Below are 26,333 nucleotides of genomic sequence, written 5' to 3' on the forward strand. Positions count from 1 at the left end.
AATATAGCATGACAGTAACTTCAGGATTATGTGGCACTGAAAAAAAAAAATGGAAAAGGAAACGCCCCTTCATCCAAATGTGCTGTTTTTACTTGCTTTTGATTATTTTGACTTCAATGTAAGCAAAAGATAGAGCAAATAACTATTAAAGCAAACAAAAAATCAACAGTACATCATGTATGTTTCAGTTTCTTTTATGCCTTAAAAGATAATTCAATATTGTTGCCCCCTGCCCTCCTAAGGAGATTCATCAATGAACAATGTCCTTCTAAAAAGCTCTGAGAAAGAGAAGTAGAATCGGTTATCATGCACAGTATGCCTAACCCCGCCCTTAATGCTAACCATTTAAAATCAGTGCCTAGACTTAACACCCGTTGGGGTTTAATAAAATACTCATGAAAAAAGATTTAAGCTACACTAAGTTCATCCACTCACCTCTAGAACCAATTTCCTTACCAATATTTTACACGTACTTGCTGATAATTGGTGGTTTTTTGTTGATGTTTCCTACTATCAAATTTCAACCTAGTTTAAAATAAAATGACCTAGGTTGAAATTAAAGTTAACCTGAATTTAAATTTAACTGTAACATGTGTATCAAGCTGCTCTGTTGACTTGCCCTTCTTATATCCCCAATTCCTGTTGTCGAGTAACTTTTGCCTGACCGCGTGTTAACTTACTTGTAATGGTATGGTGACGTTTCGAGGAGATGCGTTTATACTCATATGCACTGTCTCGCGAGTGAAAAGTAAGCGCTTTCATGGCAAGGTGAACTCAGGTTTCTTTTGATTTCCAACCGTCTCACGCACGCGCAGTCATTCAGTTAGTCAGAGTTTTCTGGTTCTGGTTTTGGATTATTCTAGAGCCTCCAGCGCCCATTCCGCTGGACAAGAGTAACGGATGCTCTAGGAATTAGATTTGGGACGAGGCAAGCATGTGCACCAACACCAATGCATGCGCATGGACTTGTGTTGTCAATGCTAACAAAAAGCACAATGATCAAAATGCTACTGATGATTAATAGTGTCAAGTGGCGTCCGTACAATGTAAAAATCTATTCAATCGGCAGAATTATTTTCTACGAAATTGATCCGGATGTATAGCTCACATATAATGATTTTGATGGTGTTGGTGATGGAGATGTTTATGTTAATGTTTACTAAACCGCAATAACTCGAATGGTGCTCTCCTGTCAAAATATGCTTAACTACATTGGGTCTTCTCGGCTTTCAATATGGCGGCGGGTCTTGAGAAGACCCTGGCACACAGCAGATCACGTGATCAAATTTGTCCATCGAGGATGGACAAATATGCAAATTTTCAAAATGGCGGCAAGGAATAAGGTGAGAGAAATCTGGGTACGACAACTGCCAACAAACAAAATGGAGTACGAAGGGGGAACCCAAAGCTGTAAAAATTGATGTAAGAAACCAAAAATACGGATGGATGAATGCACGAGCAACGAGAATGCGGTAGATGACAGAGAAATCTTGCTTTTCTTTTCATTTCATGTTATTTTAAACCAATGCAATTTTATAGACGGCTATTATTTCTCGGGCTGTGATTTTTAACACAGTTTGGAAACAGCCATTGCACACAGTTTCACCCGTAACATCACACATTTGATTACCGTAAAATCCAGTGAGCTAAGGTTTAATGAAAGCCCTGGTTCTAGCTATTTAGTCACGGAGGTGTGCTCGCTGTCTTCCGTAATGTATAGTTTATATTGCATGTTTATTTTCAATCAATTAAACCTAATTATCATTAATTTTTTCATACACTTGAATGATTATCTGATTTCTTATCGGTGTATATGAGCCTTCTGACAACGACTTTCCCCAGTATACATTGACCCAAAGCTATTTTCCTGGAAGTGCAATATCTGTGTATTGTCATTTTCACAGTAAAATCAGTATTTTAATTGTCTTCTCTCATTGCAACAGCGAACCACAGCAGTGTAATGTTTAGTGCCCACCTTCGTTTAAATTGTCTTCTGATTGCCAACAGGAACTGCATCTTACAACTTGTTACAAACTTGTTATTGTAAATATATTTTGTGTAAAGTTGACATAATCAAGCCAATGTACATTGTTGAACATGCTATTCCATAGGATTAGCAATCTGCTTCTTGCACTTTTCAAGCTATGAAAAGAACTTTTCCATGTCTTGTCCTACCAGTGAAGACAATGTGATGTCTTGGAATGCTGCTCATGAAATCTGTTGAGCCTAATTAAAAAAGGGCACAATTTGTGCAAGTCCTAAACATAAGCATCTCATCATCTTTAGCAGTTCTTGTCGAATGAGCCCAGCGACGATGACATTGAAGTCTGATTGAGAATTATGATAGCTAAATAGACTTATGGCGAAGACCGAACAATGCTTTGTTTAGTCCGGCATACGTAAACCGACAATGAAACAGTTACAATTTATGTGCTTTATTATTTTGTCATGCTTTGTTACAAAATAACTTTTTACTTACTGAAAATGGTGAAAATTTAATAAGCGCCCAGCCTCGAATAAGCGCCCCCCTGAAAGTCCAAAAATTAAATAAGCGCCCTGGGCGCTTAATCGAATAGTGCGGTAAATTGTGTTCTGTTAAGCACGAGGTACAATCATGCATGCTATTATAAGAATGTCACACAATGTCACAATCTTGTATTGTTACATCTCCCTTATCTTAAAGTCAAGTATTCATGACATAATCATTATGCCACGCGGGTGGTTTTCCGTTCGGGAGGACCTCCGTAATTGTACTGTGCTGGCTGATAAGTCACGGCTGCAGGCTGGTCGTTTTGCTAGTGTTAAGAGTGAAAGGACAAGTTTTGCATCGTGAGCGCGTGCATTTGAAAGTGCCGGGTTGCTCGTTAGTTTCTGAGCGCGCTTTGTAACTAAAATGTTGCCTACGTTTTTGTCGCGTTTGAATGAAATAAGTGGAGGCTGCGAAGAGATTCTGCCAGTCTCGGGATCATTTTGGAGTAATTTAAATTATTAGAATGATACTTTTGAATGCGTGATTATGAGGATGGAAAGCGAGGGTGAATGGAATTCTGTCATTCTTATCGATATATTTTTGTGACGTTTGTAGTGCTGACTGTCGATCAAATTGCTGGGTGCGATGATGGCCGCGCTTGACCACAGAGACAGGATACCACGTTTTTCTCTGCCATATCTCTCCTCTGATTTGCTGGAAAAATCGGAGTCATCACTACATAGACGTCGAAGTCTAAGAAATTGAGAATGATATATATTGAACTACATTCCTTATTCTCCAGTTTTGTAGGCGGTGAGCAGGGTCTACTTTCCTCTTCCCGACTTATCTAGGAAGATCGAAAAAGACTCTGCTCGCAGGGTAGTTCCTCGGTTGTCAACGATTATAAAAAATACCAAGGCTAAACACTGAATTCTCAGACCCAACCAAATGAAGTCAATGTTCTTGGATAAAATGTTCCCACGGTTAAAATTCCACAGTATAATTCAAGGGCAAAGGTTTTCTTTCATTTCAATTCGATATTCTTTCACTGCCAGCGACGTCGGCGGTGTTAGAATCCCACACACGAACTTTATGGAAGATATCTCTTACAAACATTAATTTTGTTATTCAAATATGCCAACGACCGGAACAAAAGCTTTGTTTCGACAGCCAATGAGGCTCTGGTTGGTACATTAATGACGATGACGTCAACGATATCCTCCCTACAAGATGGGAAAGATTCTCGTACACTTTGAACACCGCACGCGTTGGGTACGGTTTGGTAACCCCTCAGGGACAAAAAACAAAACTCGTTACCATGCCACAAACAAAGACTCCCCGTGTGTGTGTTACAAAGTGTAAGGAAAGTAAATTATGTTTACGAGCCATGTGGCCCATCATACGGTGGCCCACAAGAGACATGCGGCAAATTAAAGAGTTGCTGCAAATTAAATAAAGTTGCTGTAAATGAAAGAATGTTGCTGCAAATTTAAACATCAAAAGTATGCGTGCGCACTGACGGAAGGGCAGACACAAAACACAAGTCACAGGTCATTCTTTTAACAATACAGAACGTATCCTAAACATCCATTAAAGCTAACCTTAGGCCTAATTAGACCTAATGTTAGCATTTGCAAACAGTTAGGGCTGTCTCTGTATTGCTAAAACAATGACCTGTGACTTGGGACCTCTGACCTCTGTTTTGAACCTGTCCTTCCTGCAGTGCACGCGGATACTTTTGATATTTGAATTTGCAGCAACATTCTTGTAATTTGCAGCAACTTTATTGAATTTGCAGCAACTTTATTTTATTTCCAGCAACTCTTTAATTTGCATCATGTCCCTTGTGGGCCACCGTACCATCAGATCCGGAGCTTATCCCGGTTTCCGTGGCATAAAGCGACTAGGAGTATTTCCACTCCCCCCTGGATGGGATAATAGTCCAACGCAGGGCTACCCCCAGCATTTTGCCGGTACCCATTTATACACCTGGGTGGAGAGGCACCGTGGGAGTAAAGTGTCTTGCCCAAGAACACAACACAATGTCCCCGGCCAGGACCCGAACCCGGACCATTAGATCCGGAGTCGAGCACACTAACCATGAGGCCACTGCGCCCGGTGCGGTGCCATCTTTTTATTTATCACAATTTCATATTTGCCCTCGAAGCTTCGCTTCTCGGCCAAATATTCATTTTTTGGACAATCTGTCAGCCGCAGACATTATCAGCCGACATACCAGCCTCCAGAAGGGGTTTACTTACTGAAATAGGCCTTAATCACACGGAATCTATGTTGAGTCCCAAGAGATTGAAAACTTTCTGCACCAAAAGTCGTGCCCAGACATTTCAACTCGAGGCTCGGAGTACTGAAATCTATTGTCAATGGCCAATATGGCCGCCGCGCGAATAAGCCCCATAACCGTTGGCAACGGAGGAACTGATAATGGATCAATTCACGTCGAACCTGGAAGAAAAAAAACACAGGAAGGAAGAGATCCACAATGGCAACAAGGTTAGGCTTTTTAATTACGAACTTTTCATAAAATTATCTTCTCAGTTCATTTATCGGAATTTTCATGAAAATCCTTGTATGTTTGTTGGCTTTTCTTCACACTGAGCTTGGGGCACCTGTGCCAGGCATCTGAGCCACCTGGCCCTCGGCTAAGAGGGCCAGGCTGCTTAGTGGACTAGTTGCAAGGGCTTTCCCATTTCAAGTGTGAGTTCCAATAGCAAATAACCGCCGAAGTACGATGGCTAGCGTTGAAGTAAACTGGCAGACAAAAGGCTCATCTGTCAGCCAAAGAACGAAATTTGTTTTCAACAAGGAGTTACTGAGTGATGTCAAGTTCATAGCTCCCGTGTCGAATGAGAAAAGTGAAATCGAAAGCAAAGTGGTTCCAGCTCACAAATTTGTGCTTGCAATTAGCAGTCCTGTGTTCTATGCCATGTTCTATGGTCAAATGGCGGACACTAGAGACTCTGTTGAACTGCCTGACTGTGACTACGAGAGTCTACTGGAGTTTTTTCGTTTCTTGTACAGCGACGAAGTACAGCTAACCGGAAGTAATGTAATGCGTGTGCTGTACTTGGCGAAGAAATACCTAGTACCCTCACTTGCTGATAAATGTGGCGAATTTCTTCGAGATAACCTGAGCCCATCCAACGTTTTTTCCGTTCTCCCACACGTCGGGAAGTTTGAAGATAAAGATTTGGAAAATCGATGCTGGGAAGTGATCGAGCTCATGGCCCACGAAGCTGTGACGTCAGATGATTTTGTTACGGTTGAGAGATCCTTAGTAAAATCTGTTGTAAACAGGAAAAGATTGAATATCAAGGAAATAGAATTGTTTAAGGCTGTTGATCGCTGGGCCAAGCACAAATGTGAGGAGCAAGGGCTAGCTGCAGATGGCCAGGCAAAGAGAAGAATCATTGGAGAGGAGATCCTAAAAGAAATAATATTTCCCTTGATGACACAAAAGGAGTTTGCGTCGTTTGTAATTGACTCCAACATATTGAACATTCAAGAATTTGGTGAAATGATAAAGCACTACAATCAAGTTCTGACATCCCCTTTGCCTTTTGCACAGTCTTCAAGGCTTGGCGCTAAGAAACGATGTAGACGATTCACAGAGTTCACAAAGCCTTGGGGTTGTACTGGTCGCGCGGATTCTCTCTGTCTTAGTGTAGACAAGAGTATCAGTCTTTTGGGAGTACAGCATTTCGGCTCTGAAGGGGCTGAGTACACAGTTTCCACCGAAATTACTGACACAAAAAGTGGGTCATCTCTGGCGAAAACATCTGGAACATATTCCTGTGAAAAAGACATGGACCATGCCTATTATGGATTTGACGTTTTGTTCAACTCTCCGGTAGTTTTAGAGCCAGAGAACACATACAAAATTATTTCAGTCGTCAAGGGGCCAAATTCAATGTATGGTGTAAACGGAAAAATATTTTTTGAGACTGCAGGAGTAGGATTTACGATAAGCACTTCAAATGGCCCTACTATTGGCACTAATAGGACAAAAGGCCAGTTTCCAGGCTTCCTTTTCTATTAGTTTGGTGAACCATACTTCTGATATTAATAACCTAAAAACAATCAGAGAGTCATTAAATTGTGGAGAGGATAATACATTTTAAGTCCTTCTTTAAAGGACACCTTTTTTTTTCTTTAACCAATCATATATAAGAGAACTCGTCGTAGTATAGTCCTTATTCCATATTATTTTTTGGTCAAATAGCTTGATATTAAATAGCGAATTGCTCGCTGCCACAGCGGTCGGAAGTCAAACCAGAGTTTTCTTGTGTTGCAGTGGTTAGCAAATTTAAGAGCCATGACCATAAATATGGACCAAACAACGGCACAAGTCGAAAATCTAGTTTGCTAATTTTTTGCTCATAGATTGGCCCCAGCTAGAAAACAAACGGACCATAGTTAGTTTCTGCTAATGCAGCTTTTTTGGGAAGAAATGTGCGAAAACCGATTTCCGATTTCGCTCCGATTGAGGTCAAAGTCTACTTCCGGTTATGCTGAATTTTCTGAATATTCGATTGCTTCGCGCACCGCTCAACAGCTACTTGAGAATCTTTCAATGGTTTTTGTATTCAGCTCAGGGCGAAGAAAGAAAAACATAATGGAGCACTTCTAACTTTGATGTTTTTAAAGGCATCGCTTTAGAAATTTTGGTAATTAAAAACGCGAATTAAACGCAATTTACTTGGAGTTCGGGTGTTACTGCTATGTCTTTTTAAGCTGTCGTTCTTTCTTGGATCATTTTAAACAAGAACGAGTTCTAGAAAGAAAACCGTTCTTAGTTCATTTGTTAAGCTGAGAATGGTGGAGAGATGGCGAAAGATCACCAGAAAGATTAATCTGTAATTTAAAGGGCCAGTGTCACGCTATTTTAGTAAAACTTCTGAAACACTTATCAAGTCTTTGCATCAATGAAGACCAAACAATAATGTTGTGGTTTTGTTGCCAATTAAGATTGAAGCGCACTGAAGCTATTCTTTCCTGCTTGCAGCCAAGGATGGAGAGGATGAAAATGCATTGCAACTTGAAAAAGCTGGCCAGTTTTTTTTTCAATTGTGGACACGGTGTCTTCAGAAATTCGGCAAAAATTAATCATTAATAGCATTTTGTATCATAAATATATTTCGTTTTGTCAGTAAGTTGTCAAAAATATCATTCGTGTGAGCGCCTAAGTACTAAATTAGGTTTTAACCCAGTTCTGAGTTAAAAACAGAAAATATAGCATGACAGTGCCCCTTTAACTAGAAGTTGTTTGTTGTAAAAACAGAAATAGAGGTTCTCTTATTATTAATGCTACTAAATTTACAAACGCAAACAACGAAACCGTATTATAGCGGTTATCAGGATATGGGATGTTTAGGTAAAAATGAATAGGGACACGGGATATTTGGGGGACAATTGACAAGATACGGGATATTAAAAAATATAGGCACTCATTGCGTACGTGTGATAGTGCAGTAACTTGACACAGAGTTTTATTTCCATAATTGTCAACTGAGCTGAGTTTTGTTTTTCAGGAGATTCAAGTTGTAATATGTAGCTCTAATATACACGATATTGTTTTGGTATCGTAAATCATTATAGACTGCCATGGCAGATGTCTTTCTTAAATACCCCCCTAAAAAGACATGTAGTTCAGTAAAATTGTAAATGCAGAATGATTGAAAAAAATAAGGGAATCGAGAAACATCGGCTTCAAGGCTGACATGAATTTCCCTTCAACTTCTTGTTTACAGCAAGTTTAGCGTGTACTCTGCGCGTTTGTCCTCTTTCCACGACAAAAGTTCACTGAAGTTAAGCCCTGTCCAGAATTTATGTAAGAAACATAGGACCGAAAATTTTATTTTAACGCTCATTTTTCGTTAGCCTGTTTTATACCAAACAAATATTGATGCAAAAGTAAATAAATATTGATATACATTTTTTAAGAAGAGCAGAAGCAAGTTTTTAGGAAGTGTCGATCGAGAATAAACAGTTTGCCATCAGCAATAAAATTTGCAACATGGAAACATAAATTTTGTGCCGCGAATATGAAAAGTTACCATCAGCGAAAAACATTTTGGAGATTTTTGCTACGTTCAGTTTTCCTATCGTACTTTAGGCTGTGCAAGGAAAATCACAAAATGGAAACCTATCTATTTTAGTGACCGCCTGTGATCAACTTACCTTGCGTGTTACTAACAGATCACGAAACAAAGGATACATTTGTGACAAAAGGACGGCAAGACACCGGGTTTTTGTTAGCTGGCTTTTTTTTTCTTTCAACTGTTATAAGTTCGACAAAATATGCGCGAATTCAAAAGAAAGATCACATCGTTGATGATAGTTTAAGTGTCAACTAGAGTTAAGCCCCTTCGAATGGGGTTAGTACTTGGATGGGGGCCACTGCGAAATCCTCGTGACGTGAAAAAAGAATGGTGCCACGGGTAAATAGAATAACGAAAGACAACCATTGCGGTTTATTCAAAGAAATGAACTCGTCACCAAACCACTGGTGTCATTATCTTGGAGAAACCGCTTGTAAAAAAAGCAGAACCATTCACAGAACCATTGCCAAAATGCCGTATGAAGTGGTTTGCGGAATCTCTGGGAGAAAAAAAAATCAAAAAGCTACAAATGAGTGGACAAATCACAGCTACATCAAATACAGAGCAGGGAAATGGTCAATAGTTTGAAAAAGTGAATGAGCCAGACATTGTAGGAGAGCAGTGTCTGACACTGCAGGCCGAGGGCTGCAGACTAACCCTAATTCACAGCTATTGAAAGCTAACCGCTCTAAAATGGGTGCTTATAATTAGACTTAAATACTGCTTATCAGCGCTATTTGTAGACAGTCTGCGGTTTGCGGTCTGCAGTTATCATATGCTTGAAGGGGAAGAATAAAAAGAAGACTGAAGTTCGAATTTCAGGATTATGTGGTGCAGTTATAAAAAAAAATGAAAAGGAAACGCCCCTTCATCCCAATGTGCTCCTTGCTCAAACTGTAGAACTTGAAGGGGATTGTGCCAAAATAATCACAAAGCTTGGGTTTATCACTACAAACAGACTCAGCAAGATTAAAATATATATATATTATTTGATAATTCAAAAGAGCCTATAAAATAGCTTGTGGTCAACAGATTATGAAATCCTTTTGTTTTCACTTGCTTTTGATTATTACGAAATCAAAGTAAGCAAAAAAAGATAGAGCAAATAACAAAGCAAATTAAAAATCAACAATACAGCATGTGTGTTTCAGTTCTTTTATTCCTTTGAAGATAATTCAATATTGTTGCCCCCTGCCCTCCTAAGGAGATTCATCAATGAACAATGTCCATCTAAAAAGCTCTGAGATAGAAAAGTAGAATCGGTTATCATGCACGTTATTCCTAACCCCTACCTTGCTAACCATTTTAAAATTAGTGCCTAGGCTTAACAACCATTGGGGTTTTATAAAATACTCATGAACAATTAAAGCTGCACTAAATTCATCCACTCACCTCGAGGACCAATTTACTTACTGAAATGTTACACGAACTTGCTAATAATTGATGGATTTTTGTTGATGTTTCCCACTTTCAATTTTAACCTAGTTTAAAATAAATGTTTTACTTTATAATTTATTTTATTTTATTTTTTACTAGCAAAACCTAAGAGGGACAGGTGCAACGGGACCAACGTCCCATGCGAGGCACTGACCCTAGATTGCAATAAAAATGAGTACTGAAACATTCGCTAAAAAAAAAAAAAAAAACTAAAACAAAAAAAAAATAATAATAATAGTAGCATGGGCACGAAGGGGCTAGCTCCCACGTGCAGGGGTAATTGATTTCATATACCCGCTAGGTGATCTGGTAACGTAATTCGGAGGACTGGGGAGAAACATTTTAACGCGGTATCCCACAACCGCACGCGGCCTCATTTTCGAATTCCACATGGCAGAGGCGAGGTTAGAGCTCGCCGGGTCTACTTGAATGTTCATTCAGTAAAAGGAAATGTGGTAGACACGGAATGTTCTGTTGAGTTTTGGCGATGGAAATACTGTAGGGAGTTTGGAAACAACACTTAAGGCCGCGCGCGGTTGTGGGATATGGCCTTAAAATTGTTCTTCCCAGTCCTCCAAATTACGTCACCGGATCACCTGGCGTGACAGGTCCGAGCACATTAACTTACGGACAAAAAGTTAAAAGGCAATTGGCGGGGAAAAACTGGTTGGGGGTGCTAGCTTACAAACATAGTTCCGTTAGCCTGAAAGGTAGATGTTTTGCAGAGGAGTGCGTACATTAGAGGAGTTACTTTTGTCCTGTACGACCATGGAAAAAAAAAAGATACGTAGTTTAGGACATCTATATATATCAGTACTACAGTAAAGACATTATAAAAAAAGACCAAGTCTTTGAATTTGCGATCTAGAGAGAGTGGAAGTAAGTCTAGTCAGCCGCTCCTTGTACGACGTCTCGCCTCTGCGCGTGCCTAAAATCCACAAATGACCTGTAGGTTGAAATGAAAACTAACCTGAATTTAAATTTAACTGTAACAGAGCCTTACCATTATTATATTATTTATTATTTATTATTATTTATTCATTGTTTATAAATACCCTTGACATTTTTTACTGTACAATTCATACTATATCGTACTAAACGCTCCATACCTTACAGCTAGGCCCTCCGACTACGCCGCATTTGTTCTAGCCATGACGCCGCATACTCACAACGCACAAATGAACTAACAAACTACCTAGCAAACCGTGGTTTCGATAGAAGCTTCCTCAAAACCCAAATACAGCGGGCCTCTGACATTCCTCGGTCTGACGCGCTTAGGAACACAATGACAAGACGATCCGAAACTATTCCTTTTGCTATCACATACAATCCAACACTACCTAACAAACATTCCAACATACTTTATTCATCAGATCGTTGCAAAAGCGTTTTCAAAACACTTCCTTTGGTGGCTTACCGCCGTTGTAAAAATATTAGTGACGGTCTTATTAGGGCTCAATAGACCATATTCGTATTCTCAGTATTGGACTGGAACTAGTTTGCAATGGAGGCTAATGCGGGGAAATCTTTTCAAATGCAAATACTTTTAAGATATTCCCCCGCAGTAGCCTCCATTGCAAGCTAGTTCCAGTCCAATACTGGGAATACGAATATGGTCTATTAATTAAAACACCTTGTAATGATAATTTTCCCGATTCTTTTTGGTGCAGAAGAAAAAACTGCACCGCTTGCCCCTATATAGAACTCGGCCGTTAATACCCGTCTCATTCTACGGGTAAAAGCCATAAAATCAAATCTCGCTCTACTTTTAACACTTTTAATGTTATTTACATGATTCAGTGGAAATTATGTATTCTTCAGTATATCGGAGAAACCAAACGTCGCTTTAAAGACCGTTTTAATGAACACAGACGTCCTATACTCAGTTCCACTAGTATTTATATCCAGACCGCAGTCTCAGAACACTTTCTTAGCAATAACCATTCACACAGTCATATGTTACTCATTTCCATTGAAAGGCTCATTAATCAACGTGACTCGGGAAGCCAGTCTTATTGGAAAAGCTCAAAAAACAGAACCTCTTGGGATAAACAAGCGAGACGGATAATTTAACGATCTCGTTAGCATATGGTGTTTCAACGGCATTCTATTATTTTGAAATTTTGGTTTGTTTATCCAATAGCTATATCACGTTACCTTATCATTTGAATTCTTCTTTAATTGCTTCATAACATGTGTATATATATTCTGTAAATTCGTTAGATCTCCACATGTACATAAACCTGATGAAGGCTGGTATTGCCCAGCTGAAATATCGTTAAAAAAAATACATTTTCGCGTTGTTTTATCAGTCGTGCAATAGTCTATTTGACTTTCATAAATATTTTATATATTCACATTAATCAGTATACTGATACACTACGCACCTTCTATTTTAATATTTTTGACTGTTCAATTATTGTTAGGCGTTGAGACTTTGTATAATGCTTTGAAATAAATAATAATAATAATAATAATAACAATAATAATAATTATTATTATTATTATTATTATAAACTGAATTTTATTAATATTATCCATTTTGATAAATTCTTAAGTACAATTATCATTTTTACACTTACGCTTTTCACTAGAATCTCTCAAACTGTATTTATAATATATTAACTTTTAATATATTTCGTCCACATCGTTGGACGGCGCTCTCCAAACCGCATGCCCCATGATATGTTTGCTGACTTTGACTTGAGCCCACTGCCGTGTCCCGCGCATTCCTTTAGAGTATTTCCGCTGTTGTTAAGGGAGCCCACGCAACATGAAGTCCACGTGAGGATTCGGTCGGTAAGTAACCGCCGTGCATGCTCAACACAATGAATTTCGACCCATGGCAGAAATCTCTTTTCTCGTACTCATCAGACCAGCGATTGCAAAAGAACAGAGGCCTCTGCTAGCAGGGAAGCAGTCTGCGGTCTGCAGTTATCATACACCTGTAGGGGAGAAGATACTTCATTTTGTGTGGGCTCACTTGGCAACAGTGGAATGACTTTAAAGGGATGCGCGGGACACAGCGGGCGCAAGGCACAGTCAGCAAACACATCATGGGGCATGCGGTTTGAAGAGTGCCGTCCAAGGTTGTGGACGGCGGTTGGATCAAAGTGAGTTTCGACTCATGACACAGGTCTCTTTTCCCGCACTCGTCAGCCCAGCGAACGCAAAAAGAAAAGACACCTCTGCTACAACAAGTTGCAAAATTGTTGAGACACTTTCATCAAAAAACACCTTTTCTAGCTTCCAATACCCGCCGTATCTAGAATTTAAACCTTTTCCCACTTCCCTTCCCCTCTCGCCCTTTCAATGTTGACTGTTTAAGTTTGCAACAATTTATTTGTCTTGCTAGCAACACATCAGGACTCTAGTCTTCAGTGCGTTTTGTACAACCTGCGTTAACAAATCAAGCAACAGTCACGGTCACACTCGTAAAATACTTCCAAAAAAGAGGGTAGCTATAGAAATAATCTATCTTCTATTATTAAAAACTGGATCATTGGATAATGCAATTCGAGAGTTTTGATTGGCTAAGCCATTATGGGTTATGAGCCATTATACCATGATCTACAAATACGGCAAGAATATGCGTGATTTTTTGGGCCTTTTTATTTTTATTGTAGTCTAGTTTTCCATATTTTGGGGGTGTTTTTAATAAAACAATTATTCCACTCGCGCTTGTTGGATATGAGATGATTATAGCCAACTCGGCGCTACGCGCCTCGTTGGCTATCTATCATCTCGTATCCAACGCGCGCTCATGGAATAATTGTTAAATGTCAGTGTCTGCACGTTTCTCCATAAGTTTGACCCAAATTAGATTTTTATGCTATTATTTCAATGTTTGCAAATGAATAGTAAAGGTAAAGTCTCTGTTACGAGCCTACAAAGGCCCATCAGGCCGGTGCTTACCTCCAGTTTCTGAAGCATGAAGTGACTAGGAGTATTTCTTCTCCCCCCTGCATGGATGGGATGCTAGTCCATAGCAGGGTTACCCCCAGCATTTTCGCCGGTACCCATTTATACATCTGGGTGGAGAAAGGCTCCGTGAGAGTAAAGTGTCTTGCCAAACACAACACCCCGGACCACTAGATCCGGAGTAAAGCACTCTAACCATAAGCTCGACGCCACCGTGCCTCCCACAAATGAATAGTAATTAAGAGAAATTACGGAAAGGGAAAAAATGAGCTAGGGTCAAACTTTCAATGACGAAATTTTAAAAAAATTCAGTGTAGATCGAATAGCACCAAGCTCGGCCCTATTTTTTAGTTGCAGTCTGGATCGAGCCTCCCTCTGTTTCTCTTCGTTATCTGAAAGAACATTTGCGGTTAAATCCAGGAATTGCCTGTCATTGGTCGTTGGCATGGTGTTAGGACTCTGGACACCTTGTGATAATTACACCATGGAAAATTCATATCTACTGGGTTACATGTAAGCAGTGACATCCCAAATAGCGGTTAAGCCTTAACACCCATTTTAAACGGCGTTGATCAACAGTACTAGTCTTTAAGTCTAAGCACCCATGGTCCAATGTTAGCTTTCGACAATTGTTGTGATGGCCGATTTTAGTGTTTTAACCTAATTTATTTAAACTTCCAGTAAGTGAAGTGCAACCGGTGCATTTTCTAGATTTAGTCGGTATGAGAAAGAACAGCGCCCACCATTTTGTTTTGGGTGCATTTTACAGTGGAACTAGTTTACACAGGATATCCATTCTCTTGTAAAAATGGCCGAACATCCATATTTATCATGGCAGAATAACCAATCACATCAGGAAAAAAAAAAACTTCAGAAATATGATTGCACTTTTTCACGTAGAAAGCGAAAGAAACGTGTTAACAACTGTTGGTGAAATTGATTGAAATTCTTATAAAAGCCATAAAACGGCAAAATTATGCCAACTTCAGGAAAAGGTGTGCGGAAGTTGTGCACAATTAAAAAATTTGCTCAAAGATCGTTAAAGTTGCTCAAAGGTCGCCGAACTGAATCTGTCAAAGCCTACTATATTAGTGAAAGATATATATGAAATACATAATATGTTGCACTGCGGGTATGAAATCAAATGAAAGCATGTTGTCTCGCAGTGTTGAGCGCAAATTTCTATTGCGTCGAGAAGCCTGAAAATTTTCCGACGCAATAAAAATTTGCACTCATCACTGCGAGACAACATGCTTTCATTTGATTTCATACCCGCAGTGCAATATATGATGTATTTCATATATATCTTTCACTCATAATTACTTGTCACGGGAAGTTGTGAACTCAGAAGTGACCAGCTCCCAACGTCAGTGGCTTCATAGCTCAGTTGGTTAGAGCATCGCACCGGTATCGCGAGGTCGCGGGTTCAAATCCCGGTGAAGTCCTGAAAAATTTTCAGGCTTCTCGACGCAATAGAAATTTGCGCTCATCACTGCGAGACAACATGTTTTCATTTGACCTACTATATTACCTATGACTTAACTGTAGGCCCTTCAAGCGTCGTCAATATTAAATATTCATAATCACGTACGCGGCTAGTTCTGACAAATCGAAAGTTTAGACGGCAACACAATCTGTACATTTGTAATGTATATGCCTCTTACTAACCAAGTCGATTCGAGGTCCGTAGCACTGCAAGTTAGGGACATCAACGGGAATAACTTATGACATAAACGGGAATAAGCGAAGATCCGTAACTGTCTAGTTTTTAATGTTTTATGTCTTTGTTTTGTGCTGTGTCAGGGCTCCATTTAAACTAGCTCTGCTAAATTGGATGCCCCTGGATAAATATTGAATTAAATAAAAAAAAAATTTAAAGAATTCACTACGGACTGAGAAACCGAGGTTTGTAAGAAATTTACTATATCTCTGAGATAATCAGGCGCGCGGGAAAGGAAACTAGTTGAAGTTAATAAGCGGAAGGTTTAACTGTCACGCATGATTGATATGCGTCAACATCCGAAAAAACGAACAAATCTTCTTGCCTTTGTGAAAAATTGCTTGCAACATTCAAACAGTTTTACAAGTTCATTTAGCATATAAACGACAAGAAAAACTTTCCAGAGAATGTTTTATCAAAATCTTAAATTTAGCTAGCCATGCGGTCGTCACTTATTTCTATCCCCCAAACTGACATTTCCCATTTTTATTCAACTTACACGACATACAATTCACTTTAGACTTCAACGAAACAAACATTTTAAACAAGTTGAGACGATTTACAATAGGCGAAGCAAAGAGTTGTACCCGGATCGATGGCTTCACCAGTTGCAGTTTCCGATATGCACTAGACTAACGAGACAAGCTCCTGAAAACTCCAATTTTTTAGAGTATTGACATAGTAGTACCCAGGAAAACAATTGAAAGTTAACCGTCTTCAACGGGGCTCTTAGACCTAAATAGAAACGCTATATCTTGTTGAATTTAAGCTCCAATTCTGCCTGTTTTCGTTCTTTTTTCAGCGGTAAGCTTGTCAATATTAAGATGGGATATTGCGTCGTGTAATTGTTACGAAATGTCCAATGTCAGTTTGAGGGATGGCCATAAGTGTTGACCTAGCCGTGCAGCGGGCATTACTGTAGAATAGCCAATCATAGCTCGCGTACTATCTGAGAGATACATGTTATTGAACTAGCATGACGTCCGTAGTGGGAAAATATTGGTGCAGTGGAGTTCGTGAAAGGCGATTTCCATAAACTTGCGAAAAACGAACGACACCAATATTTTCCCAGTACAGACCGAACAAACTAGTTCAACATGGTTCTTAGTATATTGGCTCTCTTCGCCTGCTTCTGTTAACGGTTTCTTACTGGAACTCCGACATAAAGAATATTTCTCGCATTTTTTATTATGACCGGAAAATGAAACTGAAAATGGGAAAAGTTTTGCAACCTATATACGCTGCTTCGTTACTGGTCCATCTTAGCGGTCCGTATTGCAAAATTCGGACCAGTACCACTCAGAGAACTAATCAGAATTATCCTTTTCATCTGGGATCAGTTTTCCTGCATAAGAAAGATTTTTACTTATGCCTTACATTATACACACGGACTCCAATTATGCAATTTTGCAATTGGGATTTGGCCTCGAGGCCTTCGCGTTGTGATTCGTATCATATCATTTTTCTTTTCTTATTTTTTTCTCATGTCCCTGTTTCACTTGAAAACATAAAAAAGTGATGTAGAAGCGATTTTAATGCGATCAAGTTGTTTAGTGATGGACATTCGTAAGTTTGGACCAAAAGTCGTTACGAACGCTGTGACAGTACTAGTGCCCCTTGAACAATTTCTATCTCAGTCATTTTGATCGGTTAGTTGTTTGTTAACGTCAACAGTTCACTTTGGATGACCCAGGTGCCTGCGTGTTGACTGAAGACGCACATGTACGCCACAGATCGAGAGTCTCGATCCGTGGCGCTTGCCAAAAGAATTGCAGCTCCGGGAACGAGAATGGACTGAAAATTGTCAAATAACATACGAAGCTGTGAGATTCAAAGAAACTTCAAATATCACCGGGCATAAACGAAGAAAAGATTGATCAAATTCTAAAAGAACAACATCCGGGGAATAAGTAAAAAATTGTCAGCAATAAAACATAAGCTTTTCTCTTTGAGATTGTCGGATTTTTTTTTTATTATCGTCATAATATAATAGCAGATAACTGAACGACTTGGTGGCGCCAAAAACTAATCGACTACCACCTGCAGCATAAGCCTGGTAAAATGATCGTAGAAGTCCTGTCTGTCCACTCTGAACCTATTTATTAGTTAAGAATGATTTACAGTGTAAAATTGTTAAGCCATATATATGCTAATAGAAGCCTTAGAAAATCGGTCGATTATTTTGTGAAACTCTAGACGAAGTGCAGCTGTTTTCGATAAACGCCTCCATTTAGTTGCACATAGATCTACATCTTTAAGTGTTAAATGACCGGAACAGATGACTGCGGCCATAATAAGACATCAGTCAATAATATTTTTGAAAGGTGCTTGAGTTTGAAAATGGTTTTAAATGAGTCGAGGCCATGTAAACTCTTTTTTTTTTTTTTTTCGTTTTCAATTTATCATTGATGAAAAACGGTGCAACACTCTGGATGCACCAGTGTGACACTATTGAGATAATCTCGTACTATGAATCCGATCTATATTCACCCTACCCAACATTACTGTCACGGAATAAAGTAAGGTCATATTGACAGTTGACAAAAAAATCACGTAAAACAGGTTGAGTTCTCGCGGAAAAAATAATGGAAATGTCCCCTTCGATTGCATCTCTCAGTCTGTGTTTCTTTCGCCATGTTCCAAAGAGTTGTTTCGCGATTGATAATCATATCCCTCCTTTCTCGGCCAGTTCTAAGGGCTAGAGCTGCATTTGCGACGAGTTAAGCACTGAAAATAAGATTCAGGTTACCTTGGAGTGGACCTACAAAAACAGGGATATTTCAGCTGACTAAATCTTTGGGGAGCCTTGAATGAAAAGGAACACTATAACCGCATTTCGAACACCCAGTTGGAAGGTAGCAGCTGAATGAGCTTGCTATTTGCAAACTAATGCGTTCCACGTCCGTCACAGTCAAAGTTAACTTCTTTCGTCATGAAGACGGGAAATCGTGGGTTTGAACTGGAGATATCTCCATCTTTAACGCTGATGTATTTCTGGGTACTTGCTCACTTTCCCTTCTGCCTATTACGGTATCCTTGACTGCTTTTCTCACTTCTCTAATCTTCCAACAATAGAGGAACGGGTTTAGAGACGAGTTAAAGTAGACAAAGGTCGCCGTATATCCCCAAGCCATGTAGAGAGACGGGGTTAATTTAGTAAGAGTAATAACTGCTATAACTATGCTGTACGGAAGATAGCATACGGTTAAGGATAGCTGCACCCAAATCGCGCTGGATAGAGTTTTTCTGAAGTCCGCCATATCTACCTTACTTTCTTTACCCGAGGATGCCGTTTTCACTCCGTGAAAATCTGTACTTTGGTTACAGTGGCGACGAAGAATGAAATAGATTCTCGCGTAACAGAGACCCGAAACGAGGACACACAAAAATTTTACAGAATAGCCAAAACCTTTCGATATTGCTAAACTCTTGAACGCTGTTGAACTGAAGGCAATGCTAGATATCCAGAAAAACACTACGATCATTCGAACCCTTGTTAACGTAACAACTCGACGATATTTCATCTTAAGGGACAGTGCAAGGAGCCTGTCCACGCTTATTGCAGTTAGCGTCAAAAGCGACACTGCGGATAGCATGGTGAAGGAAACAGTTGTGAGAGAACCAGTGTATTCGCAAAGTCGTGACCAATGACTCACTGATTTCATTTTGTACGATATCAAGTAGGTGGCATACAACGGCTCAGATACGACTCCCACACAAAGATCGGTAGCAGTGAGACAAAGGAGTAAAAGCTTAGATGGTGGGTGAAGACGAGATACCTTGCGTAGAGCTACAAGTATTAGAAGGTTCCCCAGAGTTGCAATGACGGAAAGAAAGAAGTTGACAACAGACAGAAAGAACTGGTGCCCTCCATCTGCTGTACAAAACAACTGCCGGATTTTCTTATCGCCTCCGCTTTCCCTCGTCACGTTTTCCAGGTCCAGTGACACACTGATGTTTGGCAGATAATCTCCAACGTTCATGATAAAATTGTTAACAGGAAAAGAAAGCTAGAAAGGAAAGGAGCAAAGACATCATGAGAGTTTGGTAAACGTTTGTTAGGGAGGCTCCCAAGAGTTTTAGGGCCGCGCTCAAGCTGGGCACTAGTTTGGCACGTAAAGCCTGAATGGCGCGTGTTTTCCGATTTTTTTTGTAAATCTGTAAACTTAACTGCTAATTTCCCTCCTGTAATTTTTTTTAATTGGCTCAGCTCTAACCACATACAGTTCCTATCAAATATCCTATATTTGTTAAAGTCTGTCAGAGCTTATCGCATATATTTAGAAAACTGACAAATTACAGAATATTGGCAAAACCGTCTGAACGACCTTGACTCTTTACCACTTCAAAATGTCAGGCAATATCATTCGCATAATATGGCAAAGATTAAAAGAGAATTCACTAATGGAAAGTATAAATATTACGGAATTTAGGCCAAAAATAGAAACGTATCTGCCTGTCATAAGATGTGATGTTGCCATGGTCATAGTGATGTGATTATGCCATGGTAATAAAAAAAAATGACACCCAAAAAGTAAGTCTTCGGTACCCATACTGGTAAGTCTCTACAGGGAAAACTTGGGAGAAATTTGTTAGGTTTCCTTTTGTAACTCGTGCCCTGTAGTGAGCGTATTCGCAAATACTCAAGTTAGCCACCTAAAGAGGTGAATATTTGGCCTGATTGAATCCACCACTGATTGGGTTCTTTATCTCCAAAGAGACCGCGATTGTTTGGGCCAGCTTGAGAGTTTTGGACTTTCGGTTCTTCTGCACAAGTTCAGAAATTGAAGTAAATCTGGTCATCAACGTTTACAAATATGAACCTTCACCGTGATTTACGCACATATCGGATCTGGCCAGAATTCGTTATCATGCTGATCGAAACAATCACGGCTTTTGAGAGATCGTTAACAAGAGAATATTGTAATGCGCATGTGTACTCTGACCCCATTAAATCAGAGGATCAGAGTTAGTAGAGGGAGACTAACTCTAACTCGGCTAGGATAAATACATTGTTTTTGCTTTCTTTAATTTTTCTATTATATAGGATTTATATCATGCTCTTCCCATTAAATAATCATTTTACCTAATTGTCCACCCTTCTTCCTCAAAGCAATAAATAATTTCTACCGTACTGAATTTCATACTGGCCCTCAAGTCTCGCGAGCAAACTTTGAATTGACCTGGAAAACGTTGCAATGACTGTTTCAATAATAACCTGGTGAGTCAAAATCGGGCAAACATTTTTAGTGCGCCCGTTCAGACGGGGAACAAGACAAATCAGGCGAGCTATATCATGTAGTACGTCTTCTCAGACGAAAACCAGATTCAGCAATTTGGAAGGAATGTATAAATAAAAGCTTGACAAATAAACAAAGCAAACAGTGCGTGTTTCATTTTACTGTGTAAAAACGGGACGACCAACGTGAGATGCGTCATACCGCCGTTTGGGACCAACGTAGGGAAACAGTTTCGATGCGCCTGTTTAATCTTGGCTGTTGTTAATATCCGGTGAACAGGGAACCCACCACAGCGTTGTCCATTACATAAAATTATTCGTTCGGGAATTTAATGTGTCTTCTGCTCGTCTTTGTACGAGATGAATAAAATGAAAGACGGCGCTTTGAAAGCACTACCTAAGGTTGGTCTCCAACGCAAAACGCGTGACATATTCAGTTCGACTGTTATCAGATTCATCTCCGTCTATGCTTTTTTTGCATTAAGTGGCCTGCGTCACAGGGCTCTTCTTCATACTAGATTTGTATTGGAGCTATGCTAAGCTTTACAAAAACATTCCTCGCGAAGGGCTGTCTTGATTAATCGGCGCCGCTTAGAATCTGAATCAAGCTATAGTGCGATAAGTAGATTCTATGTTTTCTATAAAACTGGAAACGAGTGTTTCTATGCTTCAAGCTGGTGCGCGCGCTTACCATTATAAAGTCAATGAGTGGAGTTCGACAAATTCTAACCTGTTCAGCAGATAATCCTTTGAGGCAGGTCCCTTCTTTCCACTTTTGTTTCCCCTTGAATTCGAGCGTGGGATTTTGCAGTTTGCAAACAATTATACTCTTTGACTCAGCGGCGAGGCAGTCCTAAACCGTCTTTTGTCTACTTTCGTGGTGGTGGAAACTGAGCAATTGTTGACAGTACATGAATAAATGTAATTCTATCAAATCTAAATGAAATTGAGAATGCCACACATAAATTTAATTTAAATAAAGACGTTTGTAATGACTTAACGACGGAAGTTTATGCCACTATTTCATTTGCGCCATTAAAATATTGGCTTTTTTCATGTGCATTTAAAAATATTCGTAGTCAAGTTAAGAAATTCGGAATTGATGTGATTATAGTCTTCGAGATCTTAAATGAGATTAAAGAATGGGAACAAATTTTAATTTATCAGTGAATAGATCCTTAAGGATAAAAGTTTTGGATAAAGACGTGCATCATTGATCATGTTTTAAAACAACCTCTTGGATTTTCTTGATATTCCAAAGTAAAATGCTATAATGTAGCTTTCCGTCTTAGAGAGACGGTCTTCGAACACACTTGAGGTCACGGAAACAACTGAATCTACCGAAATGGATTTTTCCCGGCGGAAATAAAAGCAGAATTCATTAAAAATGAGAAAAAGTAATCTCTGGGAAGCAAAGGTGTAAACATTTATTTGAAAAAAAAGTTAAAAGACAGAAATGATCTTTTAGATCATTTTTTTGTCACCAATCTAATCAGGGAAAGGAATCCGATCAAAAGTTGAGTGACTTTACATGACTGATTCAGTTCAGTTACGTCTGTTGCAGAGATTTCGGCCGCCATAAAAAAAAAACCATTGTATTGATTGCCACTCTGAAGGTTATATTGCAATTTTTTCTAGTCTGGAATATTGGGTCTAAAATATTGAGATTAAAAACCAAACAAACGGCAAGAAATATTTTTTTGAAGACTACAAGTATTTGACATTTATGCATCTGAATAAAAAATAGTTATTACTTAATTTAATTAATAAATTCTGGTTTTCCATCATAGACTCTTTGAAACACCTTCAGTCTCACTAGCGGAAAAGTCATCCGAGATGGTCTCAAAGTAAAATTAAAACATTAAAAAAATATAAGGCTCTAAACTCTTTTTCTCTGGGAAGAAAATAGTTTACCACTTCGTTTCCGATAAAACAAAGCGCGTTGTTTTATCAGTAGTGCAATAGTCTACTTGACCTTCATAAATATTTTCTAATCAATTTTGACTCACCACGATCTTCTCTGATTCAACGTTGTGCAAGACTAATCGTCCACGGTTCTTACACTCTAACTGCTAACTCCAATTATATTAAGTGGACGTGAAGACAATATAATCTGCAAATGTCAACCCGAACACACACTTGTCTTGACAAACTGCGAGCCATCGAGTCATGCAATTCATGCGAGTCTCGCATTTAAGTCCAAGCACCCATTTAAAATGGCGCTGATAAACAGTGTTTAAGTCTAAGCACCCGTTTTAAAACGGTTAGCTTTCAATAACTGTGTGACTCGCATGTTAACTAGCATGGCTCAATCTCGTTCCCATAGGTCGCCATCCTTTTGGTCAGCGAAGGGATAGAGATTGTCATCAATTTCTGGCTCGTCGTCCGAGTTCACCCGTTTCACAGCACCGTGATTTCGCGATCGTTCTAACAACCAGCGCCAAATAGAAGTTTGCGGTCTTTTCTTTACAAACAGTTTTACTTTAACGGAAGATGTTAATACTGACCCAATTGCACGTGAGACAAAGTGGCAGAAAGACAAATATATGCAAATTTGCAGGAACAAGAAAAAAAATGAGCTTTTATCTTCAAACATTTGACGTTCTTTAATCTTCAATCTGAGGAGACCGATAACTATTGAATCGCAAAGAAAACAATAATAACAGAAAATTAATAATATTCTTAGATATTAACTCGATTGAAGATTAAGCCATTTTTTTTATTTTTTTACTTTTTTATTTTTGTCCAATCTCTTTTTTTCCAAAAACTAGTTATAAGCCGGTGTTTTTTTTAAGAATAGTATGACTCTAATCTGCTTTCCCTCTGTCTTATACGCATCTCAACGCATCTTGTTTCTTGTCATCGGTCTTGTCGGTAAAATGTAATTACCGTTACTCGAACTCAGGCCCTCCTAATAGTCCTATATATTCACCACTACTCTACAACCTTGTGATCTGGTGACGTAACTCGGAGGACTGGGGAGAAGAATTTTAACGCCGTATCCCACAACCGCGCGCGTGCTTATTTTCGAATTCAACATGCCAGAGGCGAGGTTAGATCTCGTCGGGTCTACTTGAATGTTCATTCAACGACAGGAAATGTGGTAGACACGTAATGATCCGTTGAGTTTTGGCGATGGAATACTGCAGGGAGTTTGGAAACAACACCTAAGGCCGCGCGCGGTTGTGGGATACGGCTTTAAAATTTTCTTCCCAGTCCTCCAAATTACGTCACCAGATCACCTTGGAACGACGAACATACTCAACAAAAACACAGTTCTTTTCATTATCGTCGACCTCTCAGGGGCACCCAACGAGAATATAGTTCAAAGCCACTTCAACATCGCATTGTGAAACGTTTTTTGGTATTTAACGGTAAATATGGGCATATTTTTATCCCCTAAAAATTTTTCATCTGTTCGGATTTCCTAGCTGAAAGTCTAGTGATCCGAAAATTAAGGGATCAAAACTTACCTTTTCGAAAATTTCAGCCAGAAAAAAAGGCTCCCGAAAATTCTAGGTGACCTTTTTAGGGTAAAAATCCGTTAAAAATAAGCAATTATACCAGTTTTTTGATGTTCGAAAATCCTAGGACTGGTAGGCAAGCAAGAAATTTTACAGCAAATGTTCCGAAAATTCTAGATCTCAAAGCGTCTTCCGAACAGATATTTACCGAAAATTGACGTTGGGTGCCCCTGACTTCTGTATAATAATTCAATTGATATTCATGTGTAAAAACCCAAACGAGTTCTAACCTGACCCTAATTTTTCCCTAGGCTTAATTTAGCATCCAAAACGAAAATTTCCTTCAATTCATCTGAGTGTGTATTCAACCTAAGTAAAACGAAGATCACTAATTTAACCTATGGGTAAAAACGAAGTCAACCTGAGAACGGAATTTACTTTTTCTATCATCCCTTTGTTAGCTGGGGAATTTGGGCCAACAAAAAAAAAAAATCTTACGTGACAAGAGATTTCAAAAGGATACGGCATGAAAGACGTCCATATTTAGTAAGAAATTTGGGGATAAATTCGTAGTTTCCCTTAATAATGTGTTCATAGAATTAAACCTGTTTCATAGTATCCCGACGCAAGGCAATATTACCCTAGCGATTTAAAAGAAGTTGAAATTTGGGGTTCCCCCAAACGTGGTCGTTTCATTAAACAAAACAAAACAAAAAAAGTAATTAATTAATAAGCCACGAAGAAATATTGGTTTTTAGCAAGAGAAATACGAAAGCCGTATAATTTCCACCTGTCCACTTGAACAAGTGCTTTGAAAATACTGACTCCCGGCGCACGATTTCTGCGTCAATCGTTTCCACTTATCCCACTTTGCACTGTCGACAGCTTTTTGTACCTTTTGTCGACGCATAAATAAATAGTACTAAGAACAATGTCTCGCTTAAATGAATCCATGCATTTACTCAGAATTTTTACCCAAAATGTCTGTATATAAATTTGATTTTTTTGAGATTTAAAAAAAATAAATAAATAAAAATCATCGCATTGCATCGTCATCGCAGGCGATGACGACTGTTTATTCTGCCTCACCTAGCATAAACAGTCGGCATCGCCTGCGATGGACTGCCAAAGAAGAAGAAGAAGAAGAAGAAGAAGAAGAAGAAGAAGAAGAAGAAGAAGAAGAAGAAGAAGAAGAAGAAGAATTGCGATTGTCAGAAAAAAAGTCGTGGAGTGTTTTGTCATTGGCAGATAACCAAGTAGGTTTAAGGCTGACACTTCATACCTACCAAATAAGAGTCTAAGAGACTTTTCCAAAATTCCTGGCTAAATTAGATGGCGTGTGATGATGAAGCAGTGAAGGTAAATTGTCTGTCAAAGGAGTCAATTTGGTTGGGGTAAAATGTAGTAACACACAACCTTAAGTGAGATCCTTTAAATAGCTTTTAAAAAGGGCAGATGTTTTAACATCTGACTTTTTTAAAAGCTATTTAAAAAGTCCCAAGCTGTTAAAACAGCTTGGGACTGTTTCGGCCTTTGATTAGGAAGTCGCCTGCGCAGTATTTATCAGCGGCATATACGAAATTTATATCAGTATCCGCGCTGGTGATGCCGTGGTAGTAAGAAAACTCACAGCGTTTTTATAATAGAACGTCTAGCCCTTAACAAATGTTAGCCTTTAACGAAAAAACATTCAATGTCTTATTTCGTGATTGAAGATATTCTGGGGACTGTTTTTAATTTTTTGTTGTAGTAAGTACTTGGTCAATGCCATTATTCTATAATTGATGCGAATAAATTGAATGCGATCCGATGTGTCGAGTGCATAAATTTTGTGCAGGGAGTAACTAATCGATGGAAATCGACCATGGAAAAGTTAATCGATTAATCGATAAAAGTCGTTGGCACTCGATCTTTGTCGATTGATTAGTCAATTTAATCGATTGAAATCGATAATCAATGGAAA

At 39.0% G+C, this 26,333-nt stretch overlaps 2 protein-coding genes across 4 annotated transcripts; one reads left to right on the plus strand and one right to left on the minus strand.

The window, feature by feature from the left end:
• Positions 1–5,091: 5,091 nt before the first annotated feature.
• On the plus strand, positions 5,092–7,192 carry LOC138010307 (BTB/POZ domain-containing protein 2-like). Its single transcript, XM_068857229.1, has one exon. It carries the CDS (start codon positions 5,220–5,222, stop codon positions 6,525–6,527), a length of 1,308 nt encoding a protein of 435 aa, XP_068713330.1. The 5' UTR covers positions 5,092–5,219; the 3' UTR covers positions 6,528–7,192.
• A 10,443-nt stretch (positions 7,193–17,635) lies between these two features.
• On the minus strand, positions 17,636–25,803 carry LOC138010754 (melanocyte-stimulating hormone receptor-like). Of its 3 annotated transcripts, none has more exons than XM_068857729.1 (3): positions 25,657–25,803; positions 21,637–21,842; positions 17,636–19,677 (listed from the first exon to the last, which is right to left on the minus strand). In XM_068857729.1, exon 3 carries the CDS (start codon positions 19,648–19,650, stop codon positions 18,598–18,600), a length of 1,053 nt encoding a protein of 350 aa, XP_068713830.1. In that variant the 5' UTR covers positions 19,651–19,677; positions 21,637–21,842; positions 25,657–25,803; the 3' UTR covers positions 17,636–18,597. The 3 variants fall into 3 exon arrangements, with proteins under 3 accessions (XP_068713830.1, XP_068713831.1, XP_068713832.1); XM_068857730.1 differs by lacking the exon at positions 25,657–25,803 and adding an exon at positions 22,916–23,306; XM_068857731.1 differs by lacking the exon at positions 21,637–21,842 and having other exon boundaries at positions 25,657–25,791.
• Positions 25,804–26,333: the final 530 nt, after the last annotated feature.

Source organism: Montipora foliosa, chromosome 7 (assembly GCF_036669935.1).
Source record: "Montipora foliosa isolate CH-2021 chromosome 7, ASM3666993v2, whole genome shotgun sequence".
Lineage (NCBI taxonomy): Eukaryota > Metazoa > Cnidaria > Anthozoa > Scleractinia > Acroporidae > Montipora > Montipora foliosa.